This window comes from Galendromus occidentalis, unplaced genomic scaffold, assembly GCF_000255335.2.
Source record: "Galendromus occidentalis unplaced genomic scaffold, Mocc_1.1 scf7180000077446, whole genome shotgun sequence".
Classification (NCBI taxonomy): Eukaryota; Metazoa; Arthropoda; class Arachnida; order Mesostigmata; family Phytoseiidae; genus Galendromus; species Galendromus occidentalis.
The window spans coordinates 286,061-313,109 of record NW_003805434.1 but is presented as its reverse complement, the minus strand read 5'-3'; the positions used below and the strand labels follow the sequence as shown (position 1 = coordinate 313,109).

Below are 27,049 nucleotides of genomic sequence, written 5' to 3'. Positions count from 1 at the left end.
AGTTCTTGAGTGACGTCGAAGAAACTTCTGCTCGACGACAGCATCAGAACAGCCGGGTCAAGCTCTTCTTCGGGAAACTCTCAAATTGGTTCGTTCGTCGACAGGAAATGCGAAATTCCGTGGTCATACCAAGGCTATGACTAAGAGCTAAGCTTTCGCAAATTCGCCTGAATGACTTTTCAGGCGCCAACAATTGCATCGACCCCTGATCGCGGACTCCAAATCTCCCTCTCAGCTCTGAGGTGCCCGTGATTGACTCGAGTTTATTGCATCGGACCACGAATGGCATTCCCCAGGCAGTTATTTGGAACCCCAACCCCAAACCTGAAGCTTTTGAAGAATTCTAGCGCGTGGTGAACATGGCTGTGCCGCGCGACGTCGAATATGAAGTTGAGGTGCTCGAATCGGTGATCATCGATTTTATGGATATCCCAGGGTGGAATGCCGATATCATTCGCAATCTTCAAGTTCTCCGTGGTTCAGATGTCTAGCTCTGCTGATGTTTCCACGATTAAGCCATCAGATGGGATGGGGGCTCAAAGAGTCTCCGACTCACTTCCCCGGTGGATGGATAGATCTTGAATGCTGTAGTAGAGCTTGATGATCTTAGCGTCGAGCAGGGGTGGTCCGAGTGGACCGTAGACTATAATGTTCTTCGATTCCTTCAAACCTAAATTGATGAGCCTTTTGGTGAAGGGGACCGTGATCATTATCGCGAACAGAGCCGTCGCAGTTGCTCTGCCGAGTCTGCAATATTCTCACTCTAAGATGAAATGAGGGATCCTTCCTCGGAATTTCATGCGCGATGAGCGCCCGTTCCGAGGCTCGAGGTCCCATCTCACGGGGACAGAGAATCCTCGATCCGCCGCTTGTGGGGAAGTGCTCCAGTCGCAATCACGGTTTCCCTGAGTCTGCGAATACATTTAATCCTCACCTGCGACAGGTACGCTAGATTTCGGAACGATTTCCCTCCGGGAATGTGCTCAAAGAACATAGGGAAACGAGTCTGTAAGTCTCGAGGAGATTCGACTAGATCGTTGGAGTCTTGAAGGAGCGATCACTTGATCAGATTATCTTGATGGACATCAGCGGCGAATTTCGCCTGATAGTTTCGTCCCTCGGGGTTATATCGATGAATTCCTACATTATTCATGTAAGTTCCTTGTTCTAAGAACGAGATCGCCAGCAGCGAGTCGGCACAGGTATGAAACTCTCAAGGGCATAAAATTCCCAAGACTTTAGGGATGCTGGTGAAAAAAGGCCCAAAACGATTCATCTCCATGATCAGGTCCTAAAACTAGGTGAGAATTAGTCCGGCTGGCGATCGTCGGATTTATCGGGGAACGCGATCTATTGGAAGACTCGAAGAAGGAGCTCTACCCCAGATAGGGGATCTCTGCCATCCGAAGACGGAGTATCCCTACCGAAGGCCAAACCATGGCTTGGCGATTATGTCAGCACTCCGGCACCAAGAGAAGCATCCTCCGCGCAGTCCTCCGGAGGGAGCCATCGCATGGATTTTCGAGTTATACGACGGCCGTTTCGACAGAAGTGCCAACACGGAAGTTACACTCTGTGAGAAAAGCGCGGCGAACACCTGGAATCCGGAATCTCGTGGAAAGACACTCGGAAGCCGAAAACAGCGATCTCCCGACTTTTTGCTCGCAGAAGACCTCGGAATGATTAGTCGCCGAGATCACGAGATCGATTTGAGCTGAGTAATCGCACAACTTGACATCCAGGAGTGAGTAATCGGAGAACTTTGTGCTATTCTTAACCGGGTCGGGAGTGCGATGCCTCCGACCGAAGGGCCTGCCCCGGCTGCTCAGGAGCCAGACGTCGAAGCCGGCGCCGGCCAACAATCAGGCTGGAAAGGAGTTAGGCGGACCTTCTGTTCACATATCTCTCGATTCAGCTCGAAGCAGATGCTCATTCATCATCAGATCCATATCCGGTCCTCTGTTCTAGCGGCATGTTTCTTCGATAATTCTTCAAACCTCACCGTTGGTATGATTGTCTCGCTTGGAGAAAGAAGCTGTCGAGCTCATGAAGATGCCCAAATCTCCGACGACTGGAGTTCCCCTGCTCGGATGATTGTATATCCTGTGCATCTCGATTATATGTCCGTCCTCCGTTTCCAGAGTGTGCGACTCGAAGAAGTAGCCCTGATTACGAGCGAAATCCTCTTGCGAGAATCACTTCTGGGTGAGATATAGACCCTCGCCCGGCTAAAATCTCTCAGCGAGTTCTATAATTTGCAGCCAAAACATTTCGACAGTCTCGAGTCTCGGGCTAACTGCTTCAAGTACGGGGGCAAGCTACCTCACGCCAATCCACTCGAGAGGCTCGAAATCTGACACCCTCAACCAGGAGAGAAAAAACAGGCAGAGCTCCCTATCGCTCGCTCTTTTAGCTCCTTGTTCGAATCGAGTCTTTTCCATAGTCCAGCGAAGGTGTCAAGCTATCGTGAATGAATTATACGCCCCAGAAATCGGTGCAAGATGTTCCATCCGAATATATAACCCCCGATGCGGGCTCATAGCCAGGAACATGGAGTACCTCCTCGCTGGATTCGCCTGAGGTTATGAATTGATATGAATTCAACCTCGAGGAAGCTCTCTCAAGCCTGGATTTTTCGGAAACGTGGAGTCGTGCGCATCCAGCCTGTCTGATCTCAGAAGAATATTGCCTTTCACGTTCTCGGAATCCCATCCGAAAGCACAGCTTCCGACTTCTCGGTGCCAGCCTATCCGCTCTAAACCGCTTTTTATCGAAGTCCCGCTCGGAACACTGCGAGCCTTCGGTACCGTTGGTATCGTCAAGGCGATGATCGCATGGAACGGTGGAGTTGATGGGGCTCTTTCGACGTTTTTCCGGATGTATTCTTTATTGAGGACAGCTTCGGAGACTCTGATATTCTTTGGGGATTTCACCAAAGAGTTCCCGAAATCTGGATCCTCTATACCAGGCGGTAAAACTCCCTCGAGGAACGGAATGATAATTCGAATCACTGGTCCGTCTGTCCACATATCCATGAGCAGGAATCCGAAGCCTATTGCACAATCGGCGATGGCCAAGGTACACCAAGAAATCTTGCTGATGCATTTCCTGATCGTAGAATTTTTGTGACGCCTCATTGGATTCCAGGAAAGTCAACAGAAAGACGGAGGCCACACAATAGCTCTGTCAGTTTTTCTCTGCTGTTGACATAGAGTTGGCGTATGACCGCACTCGAGCGAGGAAAGTTATCTCCTCAAGTTACAACTTAGCAGAACGGTGGGAGTGGGAGTCCCGAAGCTACCACCTGTCCTCTAATTTAGGGAACGGGGGATAGAATCTTGTTGGATTATTCGATCCATCAAATGGGTCGCCAACACTTATCGGCGTCGTCTCATTAGCGCTTCCTCGAGCTCCACGGACCTGATTGGATGCGCTTGGAACTTAGTCAAGGGGAAAAGGAAAATTGGGAATCCCTCCTCGTTCGAATAGGCTCCTGGGCAGAGGCGCGCGCGGGGGGGGGGGCTAAGGGGGCAATGGCCCCTACCAAAATTCTTCGGTTTCGATGCTAAAGTATGGACCCCGAGAAGGCGCGTCATCATCTTTGGTCGTCTGGCCCCCTCCAAAACTCTAGAACGGGCTCGATTGCTTCTGACTCAGACAGGACTTACTCAAACACGGCCAGTTGTGACATACGCTCCTCTACCGGAACACCGCGCCAGCGTGTCCTTGAAGGGACCGTGTAATATCTGAAGTTTGATGATGATGTCATACAATTTATATTACAATCGACGAATTCCCCTACAGCCGATGTGCTTGAGCCAGGAGTGGCTTCATCTCCATCAGAGTGTCCACTATGCTTCGGTAGAACCGTTCTGCGGAATGGTCTTCGCTCCGGAATGCGGTACAAGCGACGATGATACTGGAATATAAGAATCGACAGCCTTAAAATGACTCGGAGGATCCAGTGAACGATTTCGGTATTCTTTCTATTGTCAAGCTCACTTACTTATCTTGATCGAAACTGTAGAAACAGCCGTAACCGTCGTCAACCATCGGCGTGACGCATCCGATTAGCGGTGTGAATCCGTTCAGTGAGGTGCTGAGCTTGAACTTGCCGTTGCCTCCACTTTTTTCGAACGACGCGTCCTGGAACAGCTCCGGCAGGGCATCTCCCCCAAGTTCCAGCCACGCCTGGATAGCCAATCCCATGAGGTGCCTGTCGCACCCTTCCGCGTTCAGACACTCGAGCATTGTGAGTGTGAATTTCTCGACGGCGAGTCGCAACAATATCGAGAGTTCCGATGGTTTGCTACCTGCGAGGAGCGCTCGACTGAAATCAACCGTTTCCTGGGAACACGATCGGCAGGTTTCCGTTCGTCCGTGATAGAAAGCTCGCGTTGAAGCCGTGCAGTACGTAGGAGCCGGTCGCTCGTGTAGTCTCATGAAGGCAGTCTGGATAACGATTTGGAAAAAAGCTTCCGGATGAATTTGCGACCCTTTGAGGAACTCTTTGCCGTAGACGTTGAATTCTCCAACGAAGACGTCGATCGTGTCCGCCAGCTGATCGTATTTCGTCCGCGCCTGTGCAATGTTCACTTCGAGTTCCTCATCCAATCTGGAAGTGGAAATAATCAGTGGGGCAGGAGCTGCCATTCGACAGGACCGAAGACAGAGTCAAGAAATTTCGCGTCCACAACAATTTACCCACTCGAAATCGATATTGATCGGCTCCCTCAGATTCGTCGGTCTTACGGGTCCCATGGGCTGGTCGTTGAGATCGTCGATCATGGTCGAGAGATGCGCCCAGTGCGATACACAGATAGGGACCATACCGTCGAAGGGACTGTGATCCGAGCTGGAGCCCACGGTGAGATTCTTGAAGAATATTAATTGGAGACTTTTGTCAGCCCAGCGGTCCTCGCATCGACCCTTAATCGATTCTCGCATGATTTCCGTGCGGGTTTCCGGAGAGGTTTCGTCCAAAACGCAAACCATGAGGGCGTCCTCAATCAGTCTGGGAAAATGGAAATGCGATCTCACTCAGTTTGTCGTTCATATGATATAATAGTTCCACCATGGAAAAAGTGAAGGAGAGCTGCCGAGTGATTAAGGGAGGAGAATCGAAGATGCTGCGAGCAGATTTGAGCTCGCGGGACTCACTTGAGCTTCTCCGCATTCGCTCTCGATATATCCTTCAAGTGCTGCCGGTCTTGAGCCCACTGATCTCGGTCCTGACACGTGAGACCGGACACGCCTTTACCGCGAGGCTCCCTCTGACAGAATCTCTCAATCTTCTCCAACGACAGGGCAACTTCAGCCGTCGTGAGCGGCTGTTTCTGAGCATCACACATCTCTACAGAAAATATATGTCCCCGGCTCAGAACGATAATATTAGTCGGAATGTCCATCTGCTCACTTTCCGTCATGAAAACTGTGCGTAGTTCGTCCATGCCCTTAAGAGAAAAATTCCAGCTTTCAGTCGAGGTAATTTCCTACTTGAGAATCCGGAGGTACTATTCTGAGCGCGATCTGGGTATTCGAATCAAGCCATACCTCTTGAGGTATGCGTGTTGTGTTGAAAGCGCGTCGGAACTGATCCATGCTCCATGGCGTATCACGGAACTTTTGGGGCTTCAGCTTTTCGCGTCGGATTAAATGCCAAAAATTCACGTAATGGCAGAGACCTTTGGCCGCGTATTCGGAACGAGGTCCCTTGTAGTTTTTAGCGAATTCAAAGAGGCCAAACGCTCCCGCCATATTACTCAGCGGGATCAACGGACTTCTGTTCCTCAGGTAAGCAACGTCTCGCCACCAATCTTCGAGCCAATTCCTGTGGTCGTTCGCTCTCTTGAGAAGCTGTTCCTGCAGCTGTCGGCCAACCCCTTCGAAGGGAATGGATGTTCAATTGAAATCCCGAACTTGGATCATTTTGATCGTCCGACATTACAGTCGAACCCGCTTATAAGAGACCTCTCGGGGAATTGAAAATGGTCTCTTATATCCGGTTTCTCTAATATCCGAGGTACGGTCTTTCGATGAAAAGACCCGAAACATCTCGTTCTCGTATGACTCGGATGCCGGTATCATGATCCTGTGGAGAGACGATCATTTTCGGAGCAATGATACTATCGAACTGGCGTATTATCTCATTCGCGCAGGTTCCGAGAGGAAGAGGAGTCATGGAAGAGCAAACAGAAATTCTACTTGAGACGGTTCTCTCTTATATACGAGGTCTCCAACATGGAACTCTATGGGGCTGGGGTTTGAAAATTGTCTCTTACATCCGGTTTTCTCTTATATCCGAGTTTCTTATAAGCGAGGTTTTCAACATGAAGCCCTATGAAGAAAAAATCGGGGAATCGGGATCGGTCTCTTATATCCGGTTTTCTCTCTTAACCGGTTTTCTTATAAGCGGGTTCGACTGTATTATGACTGATAAGAAGCCTCCGGGAGACATTCCCTCCATGTCGATCCGGCTCGGCTCTGATCGGCTCGGGCTATCAGCTGGGGCAAACGTACCATTCTCGAAACGTCTTCCGAGCTCTTCCGTCTTTGCGAACTCATTTTCAGTGACAAAAGGTTTCACCGAGTCGAGATAGCGATTCAGTGTGCGCTGCAGACTCGGCACCGGCAATGGCGCCTGGGACTCATCGTTCTCGAATGTTGAGCTACCGTCGGTGCTCACGTAGAGCCTTTCTCTTTGAAGTGCGAGTGAATCCGCGAGCTTCGAACTCTGGAAATAAAAACAGAATAGATCATCGATAACCGATACGGATCTCGGATCTCTTGGAATCGATGGTGAGGGGACGAGGGATCCCCAAGTTCCCCCTGTTCGCTCGTTCGTCTCCACCATCCTCCAAAATGATCGGACTGTGAAAATGCCGCCAAGAGAGAAACGACTGTCGTTACTAGTTATCTATCCGAATCTATTTTCTATCCTTCCGCCGTTCCGCAGACTTGGGCAGCGATAGCACGACCAGCGCTGCGGCACAGCCTTGGCTGCATCGGTGTCCTTAGCTTCTGGATGTACCGTTACAGAAATCCGTAGTCATATCGGCAAGTCATCGGATGACTCTGAACTGCTGTCCGTATGCATTCCTGGGATCGGCCTCACGATCATGACAGGCCTCTCCCACGACACGCAGGGCTATCTTTGAATCATTGATCCCCAGTCTAGGTTCCGCGGATTCTCTTCTGCGCTCCTCTTCTGAATATCACCAAAGCGTAGAACGCTGCGTTACGGCTACCGCTCAGGCGGTATGACAGTCTTCCGAGTGTTCAGTCCTACTGCCGAGTACACACTGGAGCTTTCTTCTACATCACAGTCGAATTCAAATCGGGTCCTGTCCTCAGGGTGATGCTCATGGGAAGCTCGTCGACAGCGTAGCCTGCGATTCGAGGCAGAAGAGGCGAGAATAATTCGAGAACATGCCAAATATTTACCGTGGGCTTAGACGCCATTGCTTGACGGGACAGACAGCCGGGATCGTTGTGAGCCGAGAACGATTAGATTCGGGAACGATAGTGAATGGTGGTCGCGAGAGTGGCGAGAGATCTACCTAATTGTACAGATTTCGAGAAGATAATCGAAGGAAGTTTAGATTCCGCCCAGGAGGATTTGATAGGGGAGGGCTCCTGTATAGCTTCTTGTTTGAGGGCTTAGCAGAGTATTGGATTTTTCCCCGGAATGTGGATCTAATGATTCAATGGCTCCGACAGAAACTCCGGAAACGATCAAATCGAGTACTTCCTCGTGAGCAGAGATTTCTGTCAGACTCTGAGACTCGGCTCGTGTGGTTTTCGTAGAAGTCGATAATAGAGGGCCCGCGATATCTTTATCGTTCAGTTATTCGCTATCACCTTATCATGTTCGCGGGTGGTAGATAAGGATCTTCTCCCGGACGAGCATCGGAAGATCCGACTCCGAGGAGGATGACAGATCGCGCAGGACCCGGTGGTTCGCAAACTATTTCCATCCCTCGGAGAGAGTCGCGCGAGAAGACCGAGCCATAACAGCGTTGAATTTATAGAAACTCCATGACGGTGGAGGATTCACCAAGTTCGGTATTGTCAATGTCCCAGCCTAGCTGGTCGCCAGTTTGATGGGTTGGGAACCAGGCAGATCAGAGGAATTAATCTGAACCGAGCGGAAGAGCACACAGCCACTCAGAGGTAAGAACTTCCATTCATCAATCAGTCATCACAATCGATGGCCACAGAACGGATTCCGGGGAGAGATCGCGATTCCGAAGACGGCGAAGTTCACTGTCCGCAGAACCACTGAAAAGCCAAACCTACTTGATCGTGGGCTTCAGCCCAATCCATGAAGGATGAGAGGCCGAACTGGAAACTCCGACGAAAATTCTTGTTTTGAGTCCCCGAGAAGGGCTAGACGAAGCCGTGTATCTTGTGCCACCAAAGCCGCCGTCAAAGTCGCCGCAACCTTCACCGCGCTTGGAAAAGTCAGCTGAGAATGAAGACTTGACTTCACTTTCTCGCAGTGCGGATCACGGCGAGACCCCGACGGACAGCCACAGCAGAAGACGCACACAGACGGATGACGGTCAGACGGACCGTCCGCTCGTCGGTCGAGCGAAGCCGGTCCGTCTGCAACCCCACCACCAGGGGAAGAGTGTTTCCTGCGCTGTCCTATTGCGAGCCATTCAATCAGCGAGGAAGAAATCGATATCGACCCTTACGCTATATGAACGATGACAGAAGTCTGAGCATTGATCTCAAGATATCGAGCCCACGTTGCCGGAGAAGAGGAACGCCGAAACTATCTGAGCCACCGGGGTTCTGCCTACCCCTCTCCGTGCTCCGGAACGATTCCAGATTTTACCTCGCGCAGACGTAGCGTAGGGGAAATGCTCGAGGAGATTGCCCGAAACCATTAGAGAAACTCTGTTCAGTCTCCTCTGCTCGAACATATCGCTTTCCGTCGAGTCCACTATTCTCTACTCAGGATTTCCATTGTCTAAGAAGGAGCGGTTTCTCAGATTACAGAGGTCTCACTGGAGAGGCGAGTTCCGTTCTCATTTTATGAGAAGCAATCTACCTGATACCGTACTAGACCCGGGACCGAGATCATCCACGAATACTGAATTCCGCCGCAGGACGAACCGGGTCTTAGGGGACCGTCAAGCTGCGGGCAAAAGAGTTTGTTGCCCACGCTGCCCAAGTCAGCTGGGTTTGCTGAAGCTCCTATGGTAATCATGGTACGACTCATCTCTCACTGAAGGAACCGATCATCGAAGTTTTCAGTCCATAGAAATCGCTTCGGGTGATTCCCACGGAGGGCCTATTCCAGATCATACGCAACTCGCTGACTTGCTCAGCGGGCTCTTCTTGCCTCTCTGCTCCAGGCTCAGAATTAGTTTTGTAGCGAAGCACTTCCGCTGGAGTCCCATCCACGATCTACCTATGTATTCAACATGAGGCGGGCTGGCAGGCAAATGCTCGATAGCCGGCGAATATAACCGTGCAAGGAAACGACCGTCATCGATCAGATCTCTCTTCTATTCCCCATCGACCTTTGCTGTCGACCGGGACACCTGTCCGGGTCAGCGAGGGACTCCGTCCAACGCTTTCCCCGCGCGCGCGACGCTCCTCAATACGACTGGTCTCACAGTCATAAGCTCATGAGACGGGCCTCCGGCTGTGAAAGCTCTCAAACAATCAATGACTTCGAGGCCCGCGAGGCGCAGATCTCCGAGAAAAATTGAATTATAAGGGTCCCGAGTGCAATCACGACGGATACAGAGCGGCATCCACGGATGCTTGGATGATTCCCAAGTTACCCGTCACGCCCACCATCCGACCACCCTACGGTACCGGCTTGTTCCTCAATCCAGAACCAGACTCAGTGACTTCATCATCTCCCTCAGCCGTGCGAAATAAGCTCAACTTGTTGGATCGATTCAGTACTGATCATTTTTCTGCGTAGACTGAATCTCTAGCAAAGACCAAAGACCGCCTCTCCATCAGAATTGGAATGCAGTGGAGACAGTCAGCTGGGCTCCGAGCGCCGAGTAGGGCCGTCGATGGTAGATGGCGATCCGTCGTCGCTAAACGACGGAAAGTTATCCTCTTGCTACCAGACGTGGATCAGCCATCAGCCGCTGTGTGACATGCACCGTGAGCGGCTGAGTCTTCTGATCACACACAGTCAGAAGCAAGTCTTCCGGAAGCAGTGTTTGGCTGCTCTAATAACTGTCATCGCTTAGGCTGCCATTGAGCGGATAATCAGACGTTTCTGAGCCGACTCGGTGAGTACGGTATTGAGGATCATGCTTTTTTTTCTCTGAGGAAATCTGGAAAGAAGGAGAGATTTTCTCTAGAAGCCTGGGGCATCCCATCTGGTCGTTGCTTCCCTACTCCAAGTCAACTCCTTGGTCCTCGGTCTCCTAGAACTCGACCTCCTCGTGATGACGGTCATTGGCAGCCCACGAGCTCGTCGGCGAATACTGCAGAGAAACTTCAGATGGGTTAATTCGATTGGCTCTCGTGCCTGCGTTCTCTGAGCTGATTCTCGACGAAGGTTTTTGAATATAAATCCCCAGCATCATACGCATTTTGAGGGAAAGAAGTCGTTATCGATTACACTGGAGCAACGCTTTCTTTTGGATTTTTTTTCTCACGGATCTGAGATCATTTCGATTCATCGAGCGAAACATTTCCTGAGACGAGTTTTCCCGCTCAGCCCCAGGGGGAATCAGCACGACGAGATCACCTGACGTCATACCGTACTCCGAACGAGTGTATCCGGCGACATCCCTTATATATGTTGCGTTCCGATCGGTGTGTTCCTGGTAGACTTACTGGTCCCACGTGAGACTGCTTTGTGCGAGTCCCTCGACTCAAGTCTTTTTCTCCCAGAGCAAGCTTGTGAAAGCATCGGAAGCGCGTCGAGATCCGGGGCGCGACATCTGATTTCTGTCACGGCCGGGTGACAGCTCATCAATGAAACCGCGATGAAATAGGCAAACGATGATCTCTTCTCGTGATAATTCAGCCCCTAGAAAGGCGCCTCCTCATTCGCTTCTGCTCCATCGAGAGTCCTGGCTGTTGGAGGGCAACCTGACGTTGGAAGGCCAGACCCATTTGAGATGCCGTCGCTTTTCCTTCGATTTTCCCCTGCGAAACTCCGCGGTCACGAATAAACGGCCCCGTCCTATGTGAAGCACATTCGAAAAAATCGTAACTCTCAACATATGGGCGAATATGAGCGATCGGACTGATTTCATGACTCTTCACAAGCTCGCCATCTTTCCAGGAACGAGGTGGAGAGGGCCCGGTGCGATGCGGTTGAAAGTTTGATAATCATTCTGACTTGAGCCGCTAGTTTGACTTCGTAATGGGGGACGGGTGGTCTCTATTCCTTCTTTCAACGTCGATGTTCATCGGCTGTTACCTGAGCGGACTGGTTCCCGTCTCGTTGAAGCTGACCGAAGATAAGATGAACATAGTGTCGATTTTCGGAGCTGGTCTCCTGGTAGGAACCGCGCTGACTGTGATCATACCTGAGGGTGTATCTACATTGTATATGTCCCGTTTGGAGGCAGCTCACACAGAACATCATCTCGACCTCCCGACCAAGGACCATCACCATGAAGCTCATCATTTCGACGATCCTCATGCTCTTATAGGAATTACGTTGGTGAGTAACATTCGCCTGATTCTGATCGACGCAAACTCCAGGCGAGACCCTGTACTCCCGATATCGAAGTCCCACGGTTCGAATGACTCGTTCAGCCATCATGGTTCTGCTCTCTCCACAGGTCGCAGGCTTCGTATTCATGCTCTTGGTCGACCAATGCAGCAAGGGAGGGAGAAGCACGGAAGAACTTTTACCTCAGCCGAATGGCGTGGGCCGCAGAGCGCGACCCGGGACAGCGACACTGGGTCTGGTTGTTCATGCGGCCGCCGACGGAATAGCTCTCGGTGAGCGGTCGAAAATCGCACATGGAACCCATCGTGGCTCCTCTCACTTCAAGCGCTCCAATTCTTATCGGTTTCCACCGTTGAAAAGTTTTTTTCTCTCTCGTTCGCAGGCGCCGCTGCTACCACTACGAGGGCAGAAATCGAAATGATCGTTTTCCTCGCGATTATGCTCCATAAGGCGCCGGCCGCATTTGCTCTCGTTACATTCCTGTTGCATGAAGGCTTGGATAAGGCCACCATAAAGAGACATCTCCTGTTATTCTCGGCGGCGGCGCCTATACTAGCGCTCACAACCTTCTTCGGAATCAGTCAAAACACGAAGGAATCCATGGCGTCTCTCAACGCAACGGGAATCGCCATGCTGTTCAGCGCGGGCACATTTTTATACGTTGCAACTGTGCATGTTCTGCCTGAACTCGCGGCTTCGAAAGGTTGGTGAATCGACTGGAACACGAGTTCTATAAGATTCGGATATTTCACGTATACTATCTTTGAACGTATACGTCGAGACGTATTATGCGGGGATGCTGAGGTTAATGAATGGGAATTGATCGATCCTTCCCTCGCAGCTTCGCATGCTCATCATCTGACCGAGATGAGCGACACTTCGGGATTTTCCCGGAAGGAGTTGGTAATCCTCGTATTCGGGGCCATGATGCCGAGCTTCCTGTCCTTCGGGCACCACCATTGAATATTTGTAAATGATTTGGGAATATCTGTTCCCTATACGTCTGTGGAATGTTCCTCGGGTGCGTGACTACGCCCTTGTAAATAAAAACGTTTTTAGGCCGTCAATGTATTCCCGAGACTTATGGCGGATAATATGTTCATGGTTCAATGTGAATGGTCGATGATGGTCACGAGAGCTTTATAAAGAAAGACTGTGAACCACCGGGAGTTAAGGAGTCTTTGGCCTGCTTGAAGCGCTCCTCTCATTACAGCTGGGTGCCGAATCTTCGGGGAGGGACGAGCGTCTAGAAGTTCTCCGAGCTCTTGCATGGACCGGAACTCTCTCATATGCGCAGACTGTGATCAATTACGAGAATACATGCAAGGAGAGAACTTTATCGGTATCGATTGCTGCCCGCCGCGGATTTCTTCGCTATTTGGGAAAGAATTTCGGAGCCGGCGCTACCTCGGAGCGCTTGCCTTAGCAAGGGAGAGACGAAGGAATCCTATCGATTCATCCTACAACCCAATTCAATGCTGATGCCGGACTTCAATTCACCGCGATTTATTCACCACCAGACGTCCGCAAAAAAGAAAATAAGTACATATAATTACTTCTTGCGTCCTCCTCTCTCTTTCAACTGAAGTTGAACGATACCATTCGTGATGACATTATAGAACGCCAATGAATTGTTGTCTTTCACGAAAATTCCATCGTAGACGAGCTTCTGTTTCCCAGGTGGCATACCCGTGATTTCTTGTATCCTCGATTTCAGCGCACCGAACGTCTCCTTGAGAGGGACATTCACCGATGCGATCTGTCCGTTCAGACGCCATTCTGGTTTGTCCGCCATGTGCGGCACAGCTATTCTGACCGCGATCACATCGGGCTGAGTTCTCAGGAAGTCTTCTTCGGGAATCAGCTGATCTTCGGTCTTCGCCTTTTTGGTTGTTGGTTCCTCGCCCGGCGGAATCTCGTCTTGCATAGGCTGTGGAGGAGGCGGAATCGCCGACGGGACCGACATCACGGGCACAAAGGACGGCGGCTGCGGGATCATCATGATCGAGGGATTCGGCGCCATGATCAGAGGTGCCATGATAGGAGGTCGAGGCACCATGACCTGAGGAGGGGGTGGCGGGTGAACTCCGGGCGGGGGCGCTTGATGAATTGCGGCTGAAATACCCGGAGGAGGCGCTTGGCTTAGACCCGGAGGCCCCTGCTGTATTCCAGGTGGCGGCGCCTGATGTATTCCGGGGGGTCCGGTCTGATGAATTCCCGGCGGGCCGGTTTGATGGAGTCCTTGTGGCAGATTCTGTCGAGCGACAGGAGGAGGAATCGACGGAGGAGGTTGAGCCGGCTGGGCTCTACTCGTGCCCGGTTTGGCCGGACCGATCTTCTCCTTATCGTCGTCAGCCACCAGACCCTTGGTCTTGTGGATCTGTTGGATCTGTTGCACGACGGTGATGTTGGCTCTGGCCTGCCTCGCGACGGATTCCGCCGTGGCCGAGTGTCCGTCCCAGATAGGTCTCTCGGGCGGCTTTTCTTCTTCTTCTTCACCCACCCGCATACCGATGGCGGTCTCTTCCTGACCGAAGATATCCGTACGACGTTCAGCGAAATGTTTCAATGAGCTCTCGATCGAGGAGCCTTGGGCGAAGACTTCCTCCTGAGTCATCTTCTCCTGGATCTGTTTGTCTCGCTGCTCGACCCAACGAGGATCAAGCAATCCAATACGCATGTGTTCTTCCATCTTGTCGGCCGGCACGCGTTCTCCAGTGATTGGCGAAATGAGGAATTTCTGCTGAGCGGCCGCTGGAAGGGCTCGCTTCTGCTGGGACGGGTTGAAATTCTTGACGACGACTTTCTCCGGCACGGGAGGCACCGGTGGTGGGGGCAACATTTCTTGGGGTGGTACTTTGTGCGGCGAAGCTGTCACTGGCATCGAAGGAGTTTTCTTCGATATTTCTATTTCCTCGTCAGAGTCCTCGACTTCCATCTCGACGTCGATCTCCTCGCTCTCGAGTCGCTGTTGCATCAGAGCTCGCGTCCCGACCTCTTGCGGTGTGGTGGGAGGCGGGAAGTTCCCTTGTTCACTCGGCAAATAGTCCACGGTCTCGACGATGGTGAAGTCGTGCCAATCGATCTGAGCGTACTGAACGCGTTCCCTCTCTTCGTCTTCTTCACGTTTCCGTTTCTCGGACTCCTGTAGTCTGATCCACTCGACTCGGTATCGTACGTCATCTAGTATTTTCTCAGGGTTCAAGATTTGTTCGCTGAGCTCCTTCTCGAAACCATCGTCCGGTATGAGGATCTTCGTGTACTGTTCGACTAATTTGCGAAAGTAGGGGAACAACGAATGCTGCGGCCGAAGGAAATCGAATTGGAAATTCCTCTGCTCACGATTCATTAGATTCGTTTGAAAATTCTTGCCGTTTCGCGCGACGAATTGCGCTGTTAGCTTTACGATGTCCAGCTCGATGCCGGAAATCGAAGGGGGATCGACGATGAACTCGAACTCTTTCGGAGGGTCTTTTGGGACGATTTTCGGCTCGATCATGCGCACGATCTCCGGCTTCTGTTGAGGAACCGGCACCGGTTTAACTTGGGCGACAACTTGATTGGACGGTGGTGCCGGTACCGCCTGCACTTCTTCTTGACCTTTTCCTTCCTTGAGTTCCTTGACTTTGTGCTGATAGTAGGCATGGTAGGGATCACCGGGATTAAGAAAGTTGAACTTGGCATTGTTGATCTCGTTCTGACGGATCCTCGCCTCGAAGTCGGGTCCATTGCGAGCGACGAAGCCCGCTGTTTTGTCAACTATGTTTCGGAGCTCGGGCGGCGGATAGATGATGCCGATCGTGGGAATCTTGAAAGCTTCCGTCACATCCTGAGGATTGTTCTCCGAAATCGGAGGCATCACGACGCCGCTAGAGTCGGAGCTTCACGAAGAAAACAACAACTACTCCGACGAGTGACTTGTTTTCTGTGTATCAACGTTCCACACGAGAATATCAAAACGTTTTGAGAGCGACGATGGATGCATTCTGTTTACAAGCGGCGGACGAACCTTCGCCCGGGACGATTTGAATGGCCGCGCGCCTTACTCTCGGACCGCGGTGTGGGACGTTGGCTGTCGTCAGAACTATCCACAAGCAAATGTCCAACGAAGACTCCGTAGTAGAGGCCGGAGTTGCTCGTGTCTGATTATTCACTCTCCGTATATGTACGAAATACCTGCTTTCGAAGACGGCGGAAAATTCCGAAGTTCATCATCCATGCTCCGCAAAGATAATTCACTCACGGGTATCGAGTCGAGCATACCATCTCCTTCACGTGACATCTTCCCGCAGGAACTCCTCGGGGCGTGAATACCCCTGTAGTAGTATCCCGCCGGGCTCAAGCCTTGTTACTGTTCAGAAACATTTCGTGGCGAGCTACCCCTTAATTACTCCCGCGCGGGATTCGTTCGGGATCTTGGAGCCCCTACGGAGTCCGGCTTGGCGAGTTTTGCGAGAAAACCTCGAAGCGGACCTGGTGAAAACCATAATTCGAGCGAATTCTGATCGCTGCTTATTGTGTTCTCCGAGGTGGCATGTTCCGCTTAGGTAGCACCGTACTCTTGGAAACCGCTTTGTTGTTCGATTACTCCCCCGTAGACCTCCATTATTCCCGAATCATAGAACAGTGTCCTACGCATTGCTCATGCGGAAATTAATCATGCAGTATCTCTATCTGTTCTCCTATTTAGGCAGAATTCGGCTATGAGGCGGGCGGAGTTTCAGAAGACTCATGCCCCTTCGACAAAGCTAGCAAATGAAAGTTTCCGCCGACGGCTTGTAGGTTTATCAAGAGCCCTAATCGCGATGGCACCGCTATGGCACGAGGTGTGGAGAAGTTCTCCTGAGGAGCAATTTAGCATTCCGAGGCCATCGATCTTACCATAATACGAATCAACTTCCCAGAAACCGGGAAGATATGACTTTCGTGGACGGATTCTGGTTGCTCACGTATCCGGGCGGATGTCGTCCGATACTTGTATATTTCCGCAGGCGGCCAGGATCGAACCTTTGTGATGGACAGCCCAGGAAAAGCTGCGCGGAAGTCTCCTGTGGAAATACCAATTCTCAGTCCTACTCCGATAGCGATGCCGACGTGGCAATTCAACGTCCGAACTTGAGCCTCTCGGCGGCGGCGCATTGACCGTTCGACAATCCCGTCGGTTCAAGAAGAGCAATTCTCAGGGAAAAATAAGCATACTAGAGTCGGATTCTCCAATCGTCAACTCGGTCGTGTAAGGACCTGGTTTTCTCTCGAAAGGGGCAGGGGCAAACTTTCGCGATCCGCACTTTGTCTTCAGAGCTTTGAAGATGGCAAGATTCACGGCCCGTTAACGTCCCGTAGTGTCGACTTGCCGTTCGGAGGAAAAATCTGTCAGTCCTGCGAATTACGAAGACTGCACAAGGAAAGGACTCCGATCTTCATCCCTGCTGCTCCTCTTCCTAAGTCCGAGATGAGCTCACCTCGTTTGCTGAGCCCGCAGATCTGATGAGGATGTCCACATCGAAAACTCGATAATTTCTCGGATCTCGTCCGGATGAGGAGGCTAGAAAATCTCCAAAAGAAGTTCCGAGAAAAAACATGCTCGATATACGTATCACAGGATCACTTCGCGGCCCAGAGAGTCGGGAATCCTGAGATGAATCCGCAAAAACGGCGACACACGGAGGATCGCTCCTCTGGACGAATATCGACGGCTCCGTTTGTTGCTGTCTCCCCCTTGATAAAACACTGTAATCCCAAACCCCGATGAACGGATTCGCGCCTAACGGGGAAGCGAACCGAGGTTCCAATTACGAACTAGAAATTTGAATGAGTTCGTATGTGGAAGCGTGTGGTATGACGCTTACTGTTGAAACACTTTTACTTCTACGACATCCGTAGCCACAGAGGTGAAAGTTGTGGTAAGAGCGCGCTGTGACAGCCGATTTGCAAACGCGAGACATGAACTCCAGTGACGGCATCTGATTCTCCCATCATCCGACTATTTTTCCCAAATCGTTTGGTCGAGAATCGAGAGCAAGCGATCGCGGAATGATTTCGATGTCTGAAGAATTCCTGCCCATGGCATTCGATCTTTTTTCTCATTCTTCCCCGTCGTTTTTGGAAAATTCATCGCCCCTCGATAGAAGGCCACAGGATGGGTACCCTATCGACCGCGCTTATTCGATGACTCTCCGTGTGACTGATAAGTCAGTTGTATCTAAGGTTAAAGGTACTGGAAAGAGGTAGGCATGGCGTGTATGTATTCCGGATAAGTTGACTGGAAATCGCCCATACGAGCCGACAGTGAACGAGCTTGCAAGCTCTTTTCTGGCGGTGGAGATCGAAATCTTCGCATCGGGAGCGTCACCTTCTGCCTCCGTTAGAGCTCCGCGGCGGACTTCCACGGATTGGGACGAACTGAACTTCTTGCACAGGAAGTGACAGCGGCGCTGAGCGCCCGACTAGCCGTCGATACGAGGACGACTTCAAGCTCAGACGAAGTCCCAGTCACGGAAAAATTATGCCGCGACACGAATCCAACTCACCTACACTATTCTGAGCATTCTGAACGGAAATTTCCCTCAGAGGTCAAACTGTGGACATTATTATTGGCGAACACAAATGACGATAAATCAAAGCAGGTCGGGCCACCGTGACTGAATGCTTTGCAGTACACATCGCGAATTTATTCGGAAACGAATTTTTCCACGATAGAAGTGGAGGAGTCCTTCCGTTCGGCGAAAGTCGAGACAGGCCGTTGAGTGCGGTTTCTCCGAATGCTCTTGTGCTGTACCAATCGACCGTACCTCCCCTATAAGTTGAGCTCAAGTGCGATTCCTATCTCATTCCAAGGGGATGTCCTCCGGACTTCCCGCAGCCTTGGCTGCCACTCGAATGAGTACGCGGGGCTTGGCAAGATATTCCCTCGTGGATTTAGAGGAAGCCCCACGATTTCAGATGAAAGTCGCCGTCATCCTCGAAGTGTGACGAATTCCGCTGTGCTCCCGATAATGATCCTGTCTGATGCTCGTCGCATGCCTGGAGCCGAAGGAGTCTCGCTCTGAGCATTCATGTAGCGAACATTGCTGCGAGCTCCTCCAATCTCAAGGCTGGCTGCGAACGGTAGGCTCAGTGGAAGTTTAGCGTCATCGAGCCAATAAACATCTATATAAAGCTGACTCGATCCCTTAATAAGAACATCCTGCCCAGCTCGTTCGTCGGCTCACAACCGATCCCTCCGTACTATCATACAGTAGTCCATTATTGCCGTTTCGCTGCTCGGTCTAGCAGTTTGAGAGAAGAAGAAGATAAGGCACTCAGTTTGGAAACCATCGCTCCTCGATTTATTTGCATGTATCATCCCGAGGACGGGAGTCATACGGGCAAGTGGTACGGGCTTGAATCTCAGTATCTCGCCGATAGAAACCATTGCTCTAGCGCGGAACTGTCGCGTTTATGAGCCCTGCAATGCTCTCGCCTCGGTGCTCGGAAGCTATCCGAGTACCCCGGCCGGATCCGAGGGATCCCGGAAGAACTTGCCAGGAGGTAGGAACTCGACAATCTAACCATCATCGATTCCGACTCAATGGATTCACTTCACCATCATCCCCGCTCCCCTCGCTCCAATTCCACAATGACCGCAAATGACCGTGTACGGTTCCCGTTCAGTGTTCCATCGCTCTCGATTGGAATCTTTCTCATTTCTCACCCTGGGATTTCCTGAATGACTGAGTGAGCTCGGTCTCTCTGGAAAGGGCTGCGAACGACGGGTCAAAGTGTTTGCGAGATGATCAAGTGCGGAGGATGCCAAACGCATGTTGAGCAGCCATCAAGAGCCGGTATCGGATGACGCCGGGAGAGGGGGACAGCTATTCTAGTATTTTTCGATTTCTTCCAAAGATTTTCGGAAAACTGGAAAAAAGTGGATGGCTAACATACGAGCGGCATGGCATACGGGAGAAAATCCGTTTTTCGAAGCATGGCTCGCAGGGTGACGGAATCTTTCCATCCCGATGCGCTGTGACGATTTCCGGTAATTGGCACGGGACTCGGACTTCCCGTGAACACGATAAGTTCCATCAGAGGAAAGTCTCGCGGCTTGAGCTTCCAATCAGGTGGTGAGAATGGAAAAGGTCGTTGTGCGTGTGATGAAAGTTGAACTGCATCGTCTGTCCTGTACCTCGAAGAAAGAGTGTTAGAAGATGTGCAATGTGTACTGTACACGCGACAGAGCCGACTTGACTAGCGGAACATTGATTTCATTGTAGACCGTTCGTTGCGCGCGCTGATTCAGTGCTACGACCAACCGACTGAGCGGTGTCTAGCTGTGACTGTCATATTTTTCGATGCGACGGCCTCAATGCTCGTTCGCCCAAGCTATCGCGACTTTGGATCGAGAAGGCTTCCCGAGGGCTTCGGTTCGGACGACCGTTCCGGCTCCAGAGTTCGGTGAGTACCGCTTCGGCTTCCGTAGATCTCAGCTAACATGAGCAGAAAATGAATCTAGGTGACTCTGTCCGAACAAACAATCGCTCGCTCGATTAAACGGGCGGACGAAGCAGCAAACGGTCGGCCGATCTAACTCACAGAATGTCGAACCGAGCGGCAGACAGACAGACGAACTAGCGTTCGTGAGGTGACAGTACGCGAGCATCGCCGCAGCCTACAGTAGCGCTGGCCGCTGCTACGTGTGGATCAGGCGCGGAGAGCAGCGAATGGGATAAGGGAAGGAGAGGTGGAACCAACAGCCATCGATGATGATCAAGTCCGTTCGTGCGTCTGTGCGTCCGTTCGTCCGTCAGCCAGCCAGGCAGTCCAGCCCTCCGTTCATTCGTGTGTTCGTCCGTATCTGTCCATCCAATGTCTCCTCTCTCCCTCTTTCCACTGAGAAGAGAAGACACTAACTACTGTAAATATTCTGTTCTCCGCTGCGAACCACAAAACGTACCACAGAGTACCGCGGGAGCAGGATGAGAATCGGACTTGGGGAAGGTGCGGCGATTCCGAGCGAGGAGGTTCGGCTCGTGACGAGCCGAAATTCAGGGAAGCTCATCGGCTGCTAACGATTTGACTTCCGATACTTTTCCAGGTAGTCTAACCAGGACCAGCTTGGGAATCCGAAACCGGAGAAGAGGCCGCTGCGGCGGACTCGTCGTCGACTTTCGAAATTCGCGGGCTGCATCTTGGGTGCGGAGTTCGCTTCACCGTGCTAGAAACACGTATCAAATCAGTTCAGTGTTGGTAGTGGCACTTTCGGGAGATGAGTGTGGTGATTCTGAGGGGCGCTTCTCCCCGCCGACTCGGCGGCCCCCGAAACATTTCGGCAGCGATCGCTACCACTGCAAATTCTGTGAACTAGTGCGGACTTGAGGAGCGCCCGTGACGTCGGAGCACCGGGCCGCTGCGCCGTAGGCATTCGCGCTGGCGCTGATTTCGAGCGCATTTCGCTTCGGAACTGCGGACAGCGCGGTGTCTGAAATGAGTCGATTGGTCGGGCGGTCAGTCAGTCAGTCAGATTGTCTTCCAGCCAGCCGGCCAGCCAGCCGGCTGAGCTGCTGCTCGAACCAAATCCGCTCTCGGAGAAGAACAAGTTGAGGAGAGACAACTGCTGGAAAATTCAGCCGCCGACACGCTGCTCTTGAGGAGCCTCCTCAGTTATGACGATCTTCGATATGCGCTCAGTGTCGTGGAAGCAGGATGCAGGACGGATGTGTGTTCGAGTGCGGCTTCATCCCCATCGTGGAAAAGTTGAAGTTTCTTGTGGTGCTGCTGCGGCGGCTGCGACAGTCAGGTGCGCGATGAGAGCATCGTGCGAAGTGCAAGCCGAAATATCGAGCTGGGAAAATTGTGTACTATCATCATCGGATGGAAGCCCTTGAATCAAGTGAGTGGACAACTCGACTTTTCGATAGCTAGATTAAGTCGCAGAGAGTTATGAGGAGCTTTCCTCGAGAGGTTCACCCGTGCCGCTGAGTGCAGCCATTTATTCGAACGAGCTCAACCTGATTCGAGGCGCTCAGGTGGACAGCGGCGACACTTCGGCCGATCGTAGATCTCCGCGTTCTTTCATCGCGACTCTCGATGAGCGAGTTCCGGAACCCGGATAATTCGATACATTTAATTACCAACGATGGGATCGAGGGGAGGGGGTTGATCGACGAATGCATGAGACGGCATGTGTACCTCGAAGCCGGAACGATTTCGAGGGAATCAAGAATTCCGAGCGCGGGACCTCGGTCGTCGTGAGGTCTGAATTCACGGTTATCTTGCCGAGTATTGTATTGCTGACCGAGAGCGAAATCGGTGTGCTCGCTTTCGCATGCGACGGCTGATGCTCGCGCCGCCGCCACCGCCACAACCGATGTTCGGAGTTCGCGACGATACCGATAGGCTGACGTGTTTCGAGTTCATGTCCGGTAGGCGGTCATACATGTTTCCAACGACGGAGCGTTCCCCCTGCCTATGTTGCGAGAGGAAATGCGTCGTCGCCGCTTAGTTCGTGGTTCGTTGGCGGAAATTCTCGCCCGACCTACCTCTTCGGAGTTCGTAAAGTGGGGAGTTGGTCGGTCGGTCGGTCGCTCCCTCTTCGTCTTCTTCTAGTTGAACGAATCATCATCGCTCCAACGCCCGTGAAAAGAGCTTCCAGAGGATTTCCACTAGGAGGCAGAGGGCGCTGATGAGAGACAGTTGGATAGACAATCAGACGGAGCTAGCAAGCGAGTTCGGCGAAAAATTTCTCGCTCACATCCAGATGTTCTGGATGGTGGATAAGAGAAATATAAAAGAAGATCCTCCAACACCACCGCCTCCGTAGCCAATGGGAGAAGCTGACGCTGCTGCGGCCGCAGCCGACGCTATACGCCTGTGGTGGAAAAAGGCAGTTACGACCAGACTACGATGAGGCCTCCGAGCTTTCGGATACGAACTTTGGAATTTCGAGAGTTCGATTTCTTCATGGAGCCGAATCGGCTGCGAGCTTCCTCGCCGTCGTTCCGCGGAGACTGGAATTTGACGTGTGCCATGCTCCGAGCACCTGTTGCCAGACGTATCAAATGAGCGCGGCGTTCGCGTGCCGCTCAATCCGACAGTTCCCTGGAGACTGTCGGTCTAGCATACGGTTGTTTCAGAAGTTGCCAGAACTTTCTGCCCGAGAACAGATTCGAGAACGACGTCGGATAAATAATGATTCGCTCGGGCTCGCTCGGAAACCAAGTCGAAATTGAAGAAAGCTCTCATAGTGCTTGCTTGCTCGCTGTCTGGCTTTCATTCGATGAGGCAAAGGCAATGCGCTTTAGTCGGGAGGCACCTCGACGCTATGTTGACTTCCTTGAACGAGGGGCCATGCGACTTATGACTAGAAATAATAATAATCGTGATAATAACAATAAGACGGGAGGAAAGAAGAGGAGAATTGAAAAACCGTCAACGGGAGAAAGAGGGATCGGATCGCAAAACATAAGCGAGACGCCATTTCAGTGTAGAATCGTTTTTCGAGTCATCACTCGAAACGAATGAATGGAGGGAAGGGTGGGTGGGCTCGCCGACTCACGGAAGAATCTCGCGGAAAGTTCAACTTCGACGTTCCGACCCAAGGCGTGAACACCCCCTCGCGCGGCTCATGGATCTAGCGGACATTAGCGTGAACTTCGAACGAAATTCCAGTCGCCAGTCGGATTCCCGGGAGTTAGCCCTGTTAGAGCTGAGCTTTTGGAACAAAAAAAACGGTGTTGGCTGCGGCAAACTGTTGCTAGCGGTGCCTGTTTTGTTGTAAGGCCGACCAACAGCTTCAGCTCGCAAGCATGCAGTTAGCTCTGAGTCTGGATCACTTTCGTTCCCATTATTCGTGGTCGTGGCCGTCGTCGTCGAATTACGATACTGCTTCTGCCTGGTTGGTTGTTGTTGGTGGGAAGCGGTGGTGTGGGGAGAACTTATGGGGAACGAGCAGCGGGGAACGCTTGCAGAAAACAGACACCCAACTCGAATCGAGCAATGAGCAGTGACGGCAACATCAGGACAGCGGTCTGCATTCTGCTTCGGAAAGGCCTGCAACGTTTAGGTTCCTCTTTTTTTTACTTGGCCGTTCCCGAGCTAGACACTGAACTCGGGTGAAGCCTCGTTGTTGAAGCGGGACTCCGTCCCTGTCGGTCGATTAGTTATCGGTAGGAAGCGACCGAGACTCCGTCATGGAGACGGAACCGTCGACAGCGTCGGGAATGATGATGATGGGATCTGAAAGACTGGCGAGTGGATGGGGTCTCGAGACATTCACCCCAATTGACTTTTCCACCAGTCGCGCTCAGCCGCGGAGACTTTTTTCTCCTGGAAAAAATCGACACATGAAATGTTCTTCTTTTTTCTGCAATTGAGTGACAGTCCCGACGACGGCAGCAGGAAGACGGAGGGAAACGATTACTAGAGCTTCGACTCAAGAAATACGACTAGGGGAAGACGCCACGCATTATGGACCTTTTTTTCAGTTGGTTGCAGCAGCGGCGTCGACGACGGCGACGACGCACACTGAACCAAAGGACGATGAAGACTGCTGACTCTGACGACTGAGGTTCGGCGGGATGCGGCGTCGGCGTTACTGTCAGAGCTAGCAAGCGACCAACTGACTGACTGACTGACTGACTGGTGGTAGTAGTAGTGGTGGTGGTGGTGGTAATGGTCGGTCGATGCTGATGACTTCACTGGGGAAATGGGCTGAAAAACTCCTCGGAGGGGAAGAAGAATATTCCAGTCGACAACGACGGCGGCTGCCTGCTGTCCAGGTCGTATCCATCCGCTGCCGCCGCCGCCGCCGATGGCTTCCAGATGCCGCCATCGTAGCCGCAGCCGATGTTCTTACTGGCGAACCATTGTGTGTAGAACGAACACTGAGGGAGCAACTTGGCACACGTGCGACCGCATCAAGAATAGATCCATCGAAAACGACAGGAACGTCAACGGCGGTCGGCTGACTTGCGTTCCAAGTTCCGGTTGGCAGTTTGAAATTGTTGCCGCTGCTCTCGCTTCGAATCACTCGATTGTGAGAAGCGTTAATGAACTAAAGTCGTCGGAGGAGGTCATGAGCTCCTTGTCGGCTCATTCGGAAAAGGGGGTCTTCGTCCCCGCAATTTTTCCCGCTCCCTGTCAATCGCCCGCTGTCTGAACCATCACCGCTGTCGTTATTATTCTCGTTATTCGTCATAATAGTCGCTGATTTCGTCGGGAAAGTCCGCGAAATATCGATCGCAGCGTCTACAGTCCTGCACAACTTGCGTCTGTTCAGAATGAATTGACAATAACGTGGTCTCCGCAGGATCCATCGACGTCGCGGCGACTAGAGCGTCCAAGACAATGATCGACGGTTCCGTTTACTTTGAAGAACAAGAAACTCGAGCCTGAGCATTTGGGCATCTGGAATTTCATTAACAACTCCGCCCAAATAGAGATTGTCTTTCTCGACGAATTTCTGCCGAGTGGCCGCTTCGGTGTCCAATATCGGTTTCCTCTCAAATCACCAGCGCACTGACTTATTTGTCGATGGGCCTGGTCGTTCGCGACCTCCGAGGACCTCAGAAAGTCGAAAGATCGTGACGTGAATTTATTTCTTTTCGGATCATGGTCTCTACTCGATCCCCTTAGAGAAATCTCGCATACACGCTGGACGCTGCTGGTCATCATTGACAAACGCTATGGGTCGCGTTACGAGAGCAGAACAAAGGACGATCGAATTCCCGCCGAAGGAACGCTTGTATACGTATCAAAAAAACGTTATCAATCACCGTGTCGACATAACTGCGAGCATAATAGTTGTTAAGTTGCTCAGGTGTGTGTGAGTGGCCGCTCGTTTAAAGGCGGCAGGCGTTCACCGTTCGGATAACGACCGCGATGAACGGGTTGAACCCTTTCCACACGTGATTCTTTCTGTGGCTGCTGCTTCGTCTTTCCGTAAACAAATAAACACGCACAAGTAAACACATAGATGAATGGATGCAAATGTTGTTTTGAATCCCGTTATGCTTGTTGTTCGTGGCGGTAGCGGCGGCGTCAGCGGCGGCGCCTGCCACCACCAGCGATTTTCTGCTCTCCGGACTGAGTGAGTGTCGGTGGTACGGAGAAAACTCTGTTTGGCCTTCAACGTCGACGGGGAAGTTGTTCGCTTTCTTTTCTGTTACAGAGCATCAAGGAGCAGAAGAGCTGCCAGAAAATTCTCCCGAACTCATAGGAGCGGCGCGGCGGCGCTAGAGCCAATTTTCTGGCATTGCTGTAGCCCCGCTGTGGCGTAGCATCCTTTGCCTGGCTGGATGCCTGGCACTCTTGTTGAGTTGCCGTTCGGTCGGTCCCTCGCTCGCTCGCTTGCCTGCCTGCCGAGCAACCAATCAGCCAGGTTGACTGGATCGCCGTTTGCCTTTGCGTACACGTGACAGCGAAGTCGGCTGACCAGAGAGGGCATCGAACTAGCAGCTCACGGGGAAGATCTACGTCGCCGCTTTTGGCTTATACTCACTGCAGCCTGCAGCTCGCTCGCTCACTGGTTGACTTTGTAGTGTTCACTTTGAGGGGAATACATTTTCTGCTTGCTTTTACTGCTGCTATTTCTTCTTACCCTGGCAGAATCCTAAATGGTCGGAGCCACTTGGATGGCTGAATTCCCGGCGGCTCGGCTGCTCGGAGCTTTGAGAGACCCGTTCCAACGCCGATCTTTCAACCGATGCTCGACTTGCCGGTATCGGGAAATCTTTTTTCAGGTGCATAGAATCGCGGACTTTCGCAATCGTTGAGCGCTTCATATGATCCGTGGCTGCCGGGTCTGCCCAACCGGTCGGCTTCCAATCTGGATCTCGGGATTATCTCGCGCGCACCCTGGTCGCAACGGAACTCCCGGCTCAGGGCATACCCGAAGGAGTTCCGAGCGCTTCAGGATGTTCCCGCTGGTCGCGGACATCGCTCTAGCCGCAATTTGATTTTCTAGAATTCCTCGGGGATTTTTGATTTTCTAGAATTTCTCTAGGATTTTTGATTCTTCGTGAATTCTCGCCGATCCGATATCATCTGGTGCGCGCTGTCGGTACGGTAGACGCGTCCATGATATTCTCCAGACGACGCGCAGGATCGCTTTTCCGATTGCCTTGTTTGCCGAAGCATCCAAGCAGTATTTCCTTTTGAGGTCACACGGTCAGAAGACGCAGTAATAGACGGCCTGGAAACTAACTGGTTCCCTGGGCTAGAAAATATTCCGAACACTGCAGCACAGTGTTTCTTCTGCCTATTCTTCTCGCTTGCTCGCTCGCCAGCCTGTCCGTTGGTTCGCTTCGTTGCTCGCTATCCGAATACCTGGTCATTCCGTCGCTCTGTCGGTCCGCAACAGAAACGCATAGACCGACCATAGGATGGATTGCTCGGCCCGCC

At 51.9% G+C, this 27,049-nt stretch overlaps 3 protein-coding genes and 1 pseudogene across 3 annotated transcripts; 1 reads left to right on the top strand and 3 right to left on the bottom strand.

Annotated features, from left to right (window-relative positions):
* Positions 1 to 263: 263 nt before the first annotated feature.
* On the bottom strand, positions 264 to 3,499 carry LOC114828236 (uncharacterized; annotated as a pseudogene).
* On the bottom strand, positions 3,341 to 7,487 carry CROT (Carnitine O-octanoyltransferase). The gene is made up of 7 exons (XM_003743462.3): positions 7,444 to 7,487; positions 6,520 to 6,733; positions 5,554 to 5,882; positions 5,161 to 5,453; positions 4,709 to 5,014; positions 4,007 to 4,615; positions 3,341 to 3,919 (listed from the first exon to the last, which is right to left on the bottom strand). The coding sequence occupies exons 1-7, from the start codon at positions 7,459 to 7,461 to the stop codon at positions 3,799 to 3,801; spliced, it is 1,890 nt and encodes a 629-aa protein (XP_003743510.1). The 5' UTR covers positions 7,462 to 7,487; the 3' UTR covers positions 3,341 to 3,798.
* A 3,822-nt stretch (positions 7,488 to 11,309) lies between these two features.
* Zip102B (Zinc/iron regulated transporter-related protein 102B) lies at positions 11,310 to 12,809 on the top strand. Its single transcript, XM_003743411.2, has 4 exons — positions 11,310 to 11,659; positions 11,781 to 11,943; positions 12,054 to 12,374; positions 12,513 to 12,809. The coding sequence occupies exons 1-4, from the start codon at positions 11,357 to 11,359 to the stop codon at positions 12,632 to 12,634; spliced, it is 909 nt and encodes a 302-aa protein (XP_003743459.1). The 5' UTR covers positions 11,310 to 11,356; the 3' UTR covers positions 12,635 to 12,809.
* Positions 12,810 to 13,223: 414 nt separating this feature from the next.
* Sf3a1 (splicing factor 3a subunit 1) lies at positions 13,224 to 15,530 on the bottom strand. Its single transcript, XM_003743461.1, has one exon. The coding sequence runs from the start codon at positions 15,528 to 15,530 to the stop codon at positions 13,224 to 13,226; it is 2,307 nt and encodes a 768-aa protein (XP_003743509.1).
* Between the last annotated feature and the right edge of the window lie 11,519 nt (positions 15,531 to 27,049).

What these genes read in the sequence shown, in the direction of transcription:
- Sf3a1 (XM_003743461.1), bottom strand. Translation starts at nt 15,530, where the DNA reads ATGCCTCCGATTTCGGAGAACAATCCTCAGGATGTGACGGAAGCTTTC.
- CROT (XM_003743462.3), bottom strand. An exon ending in CGGAAGACGTTTCGAGAATG is followed by an intron (nt 5,883 to 6,519) that starts GTACGTTTGCCC and finishes TTCCCTTCGAAG; the next exon opens with GGGTTGGCCGACAGCTGCAG. An exon ending in CCGATCAATATCGATTTCGA is followed by an intron (nt 4,616 to 4,708) that starts GTGGGTAAATTG and finishes TTCCACTTCCAG; the next exon opens with ATTGGATGAGGAACTCGAAG.
- Zip102B (XM_003743411.2), top strand. Translation starts at nt 11,357, where the DNA reads ATGGGGGACGGGTGGTCTCTATTCCTTCTTTCAACGTCGATGTTCATC. An exon ending in CTCTTATAGGAATTACGTTG is followed by an intron (nt 11,660 to 11,780) that starts GTGAGTAACATT and finishes CTCTCTCCACAG; the next exon opens with GTCGCAGGCTTCGTATTCAT. An exon ending in TGAACTCGCGGCTTCGAAAG is followed by an intron (nt 12,375 to 12,512) that starts GTTGGTGAATCG and finishes CTTCCCTCGCAG; the next exon opens with CTTCGCATGCTCATCATCTG.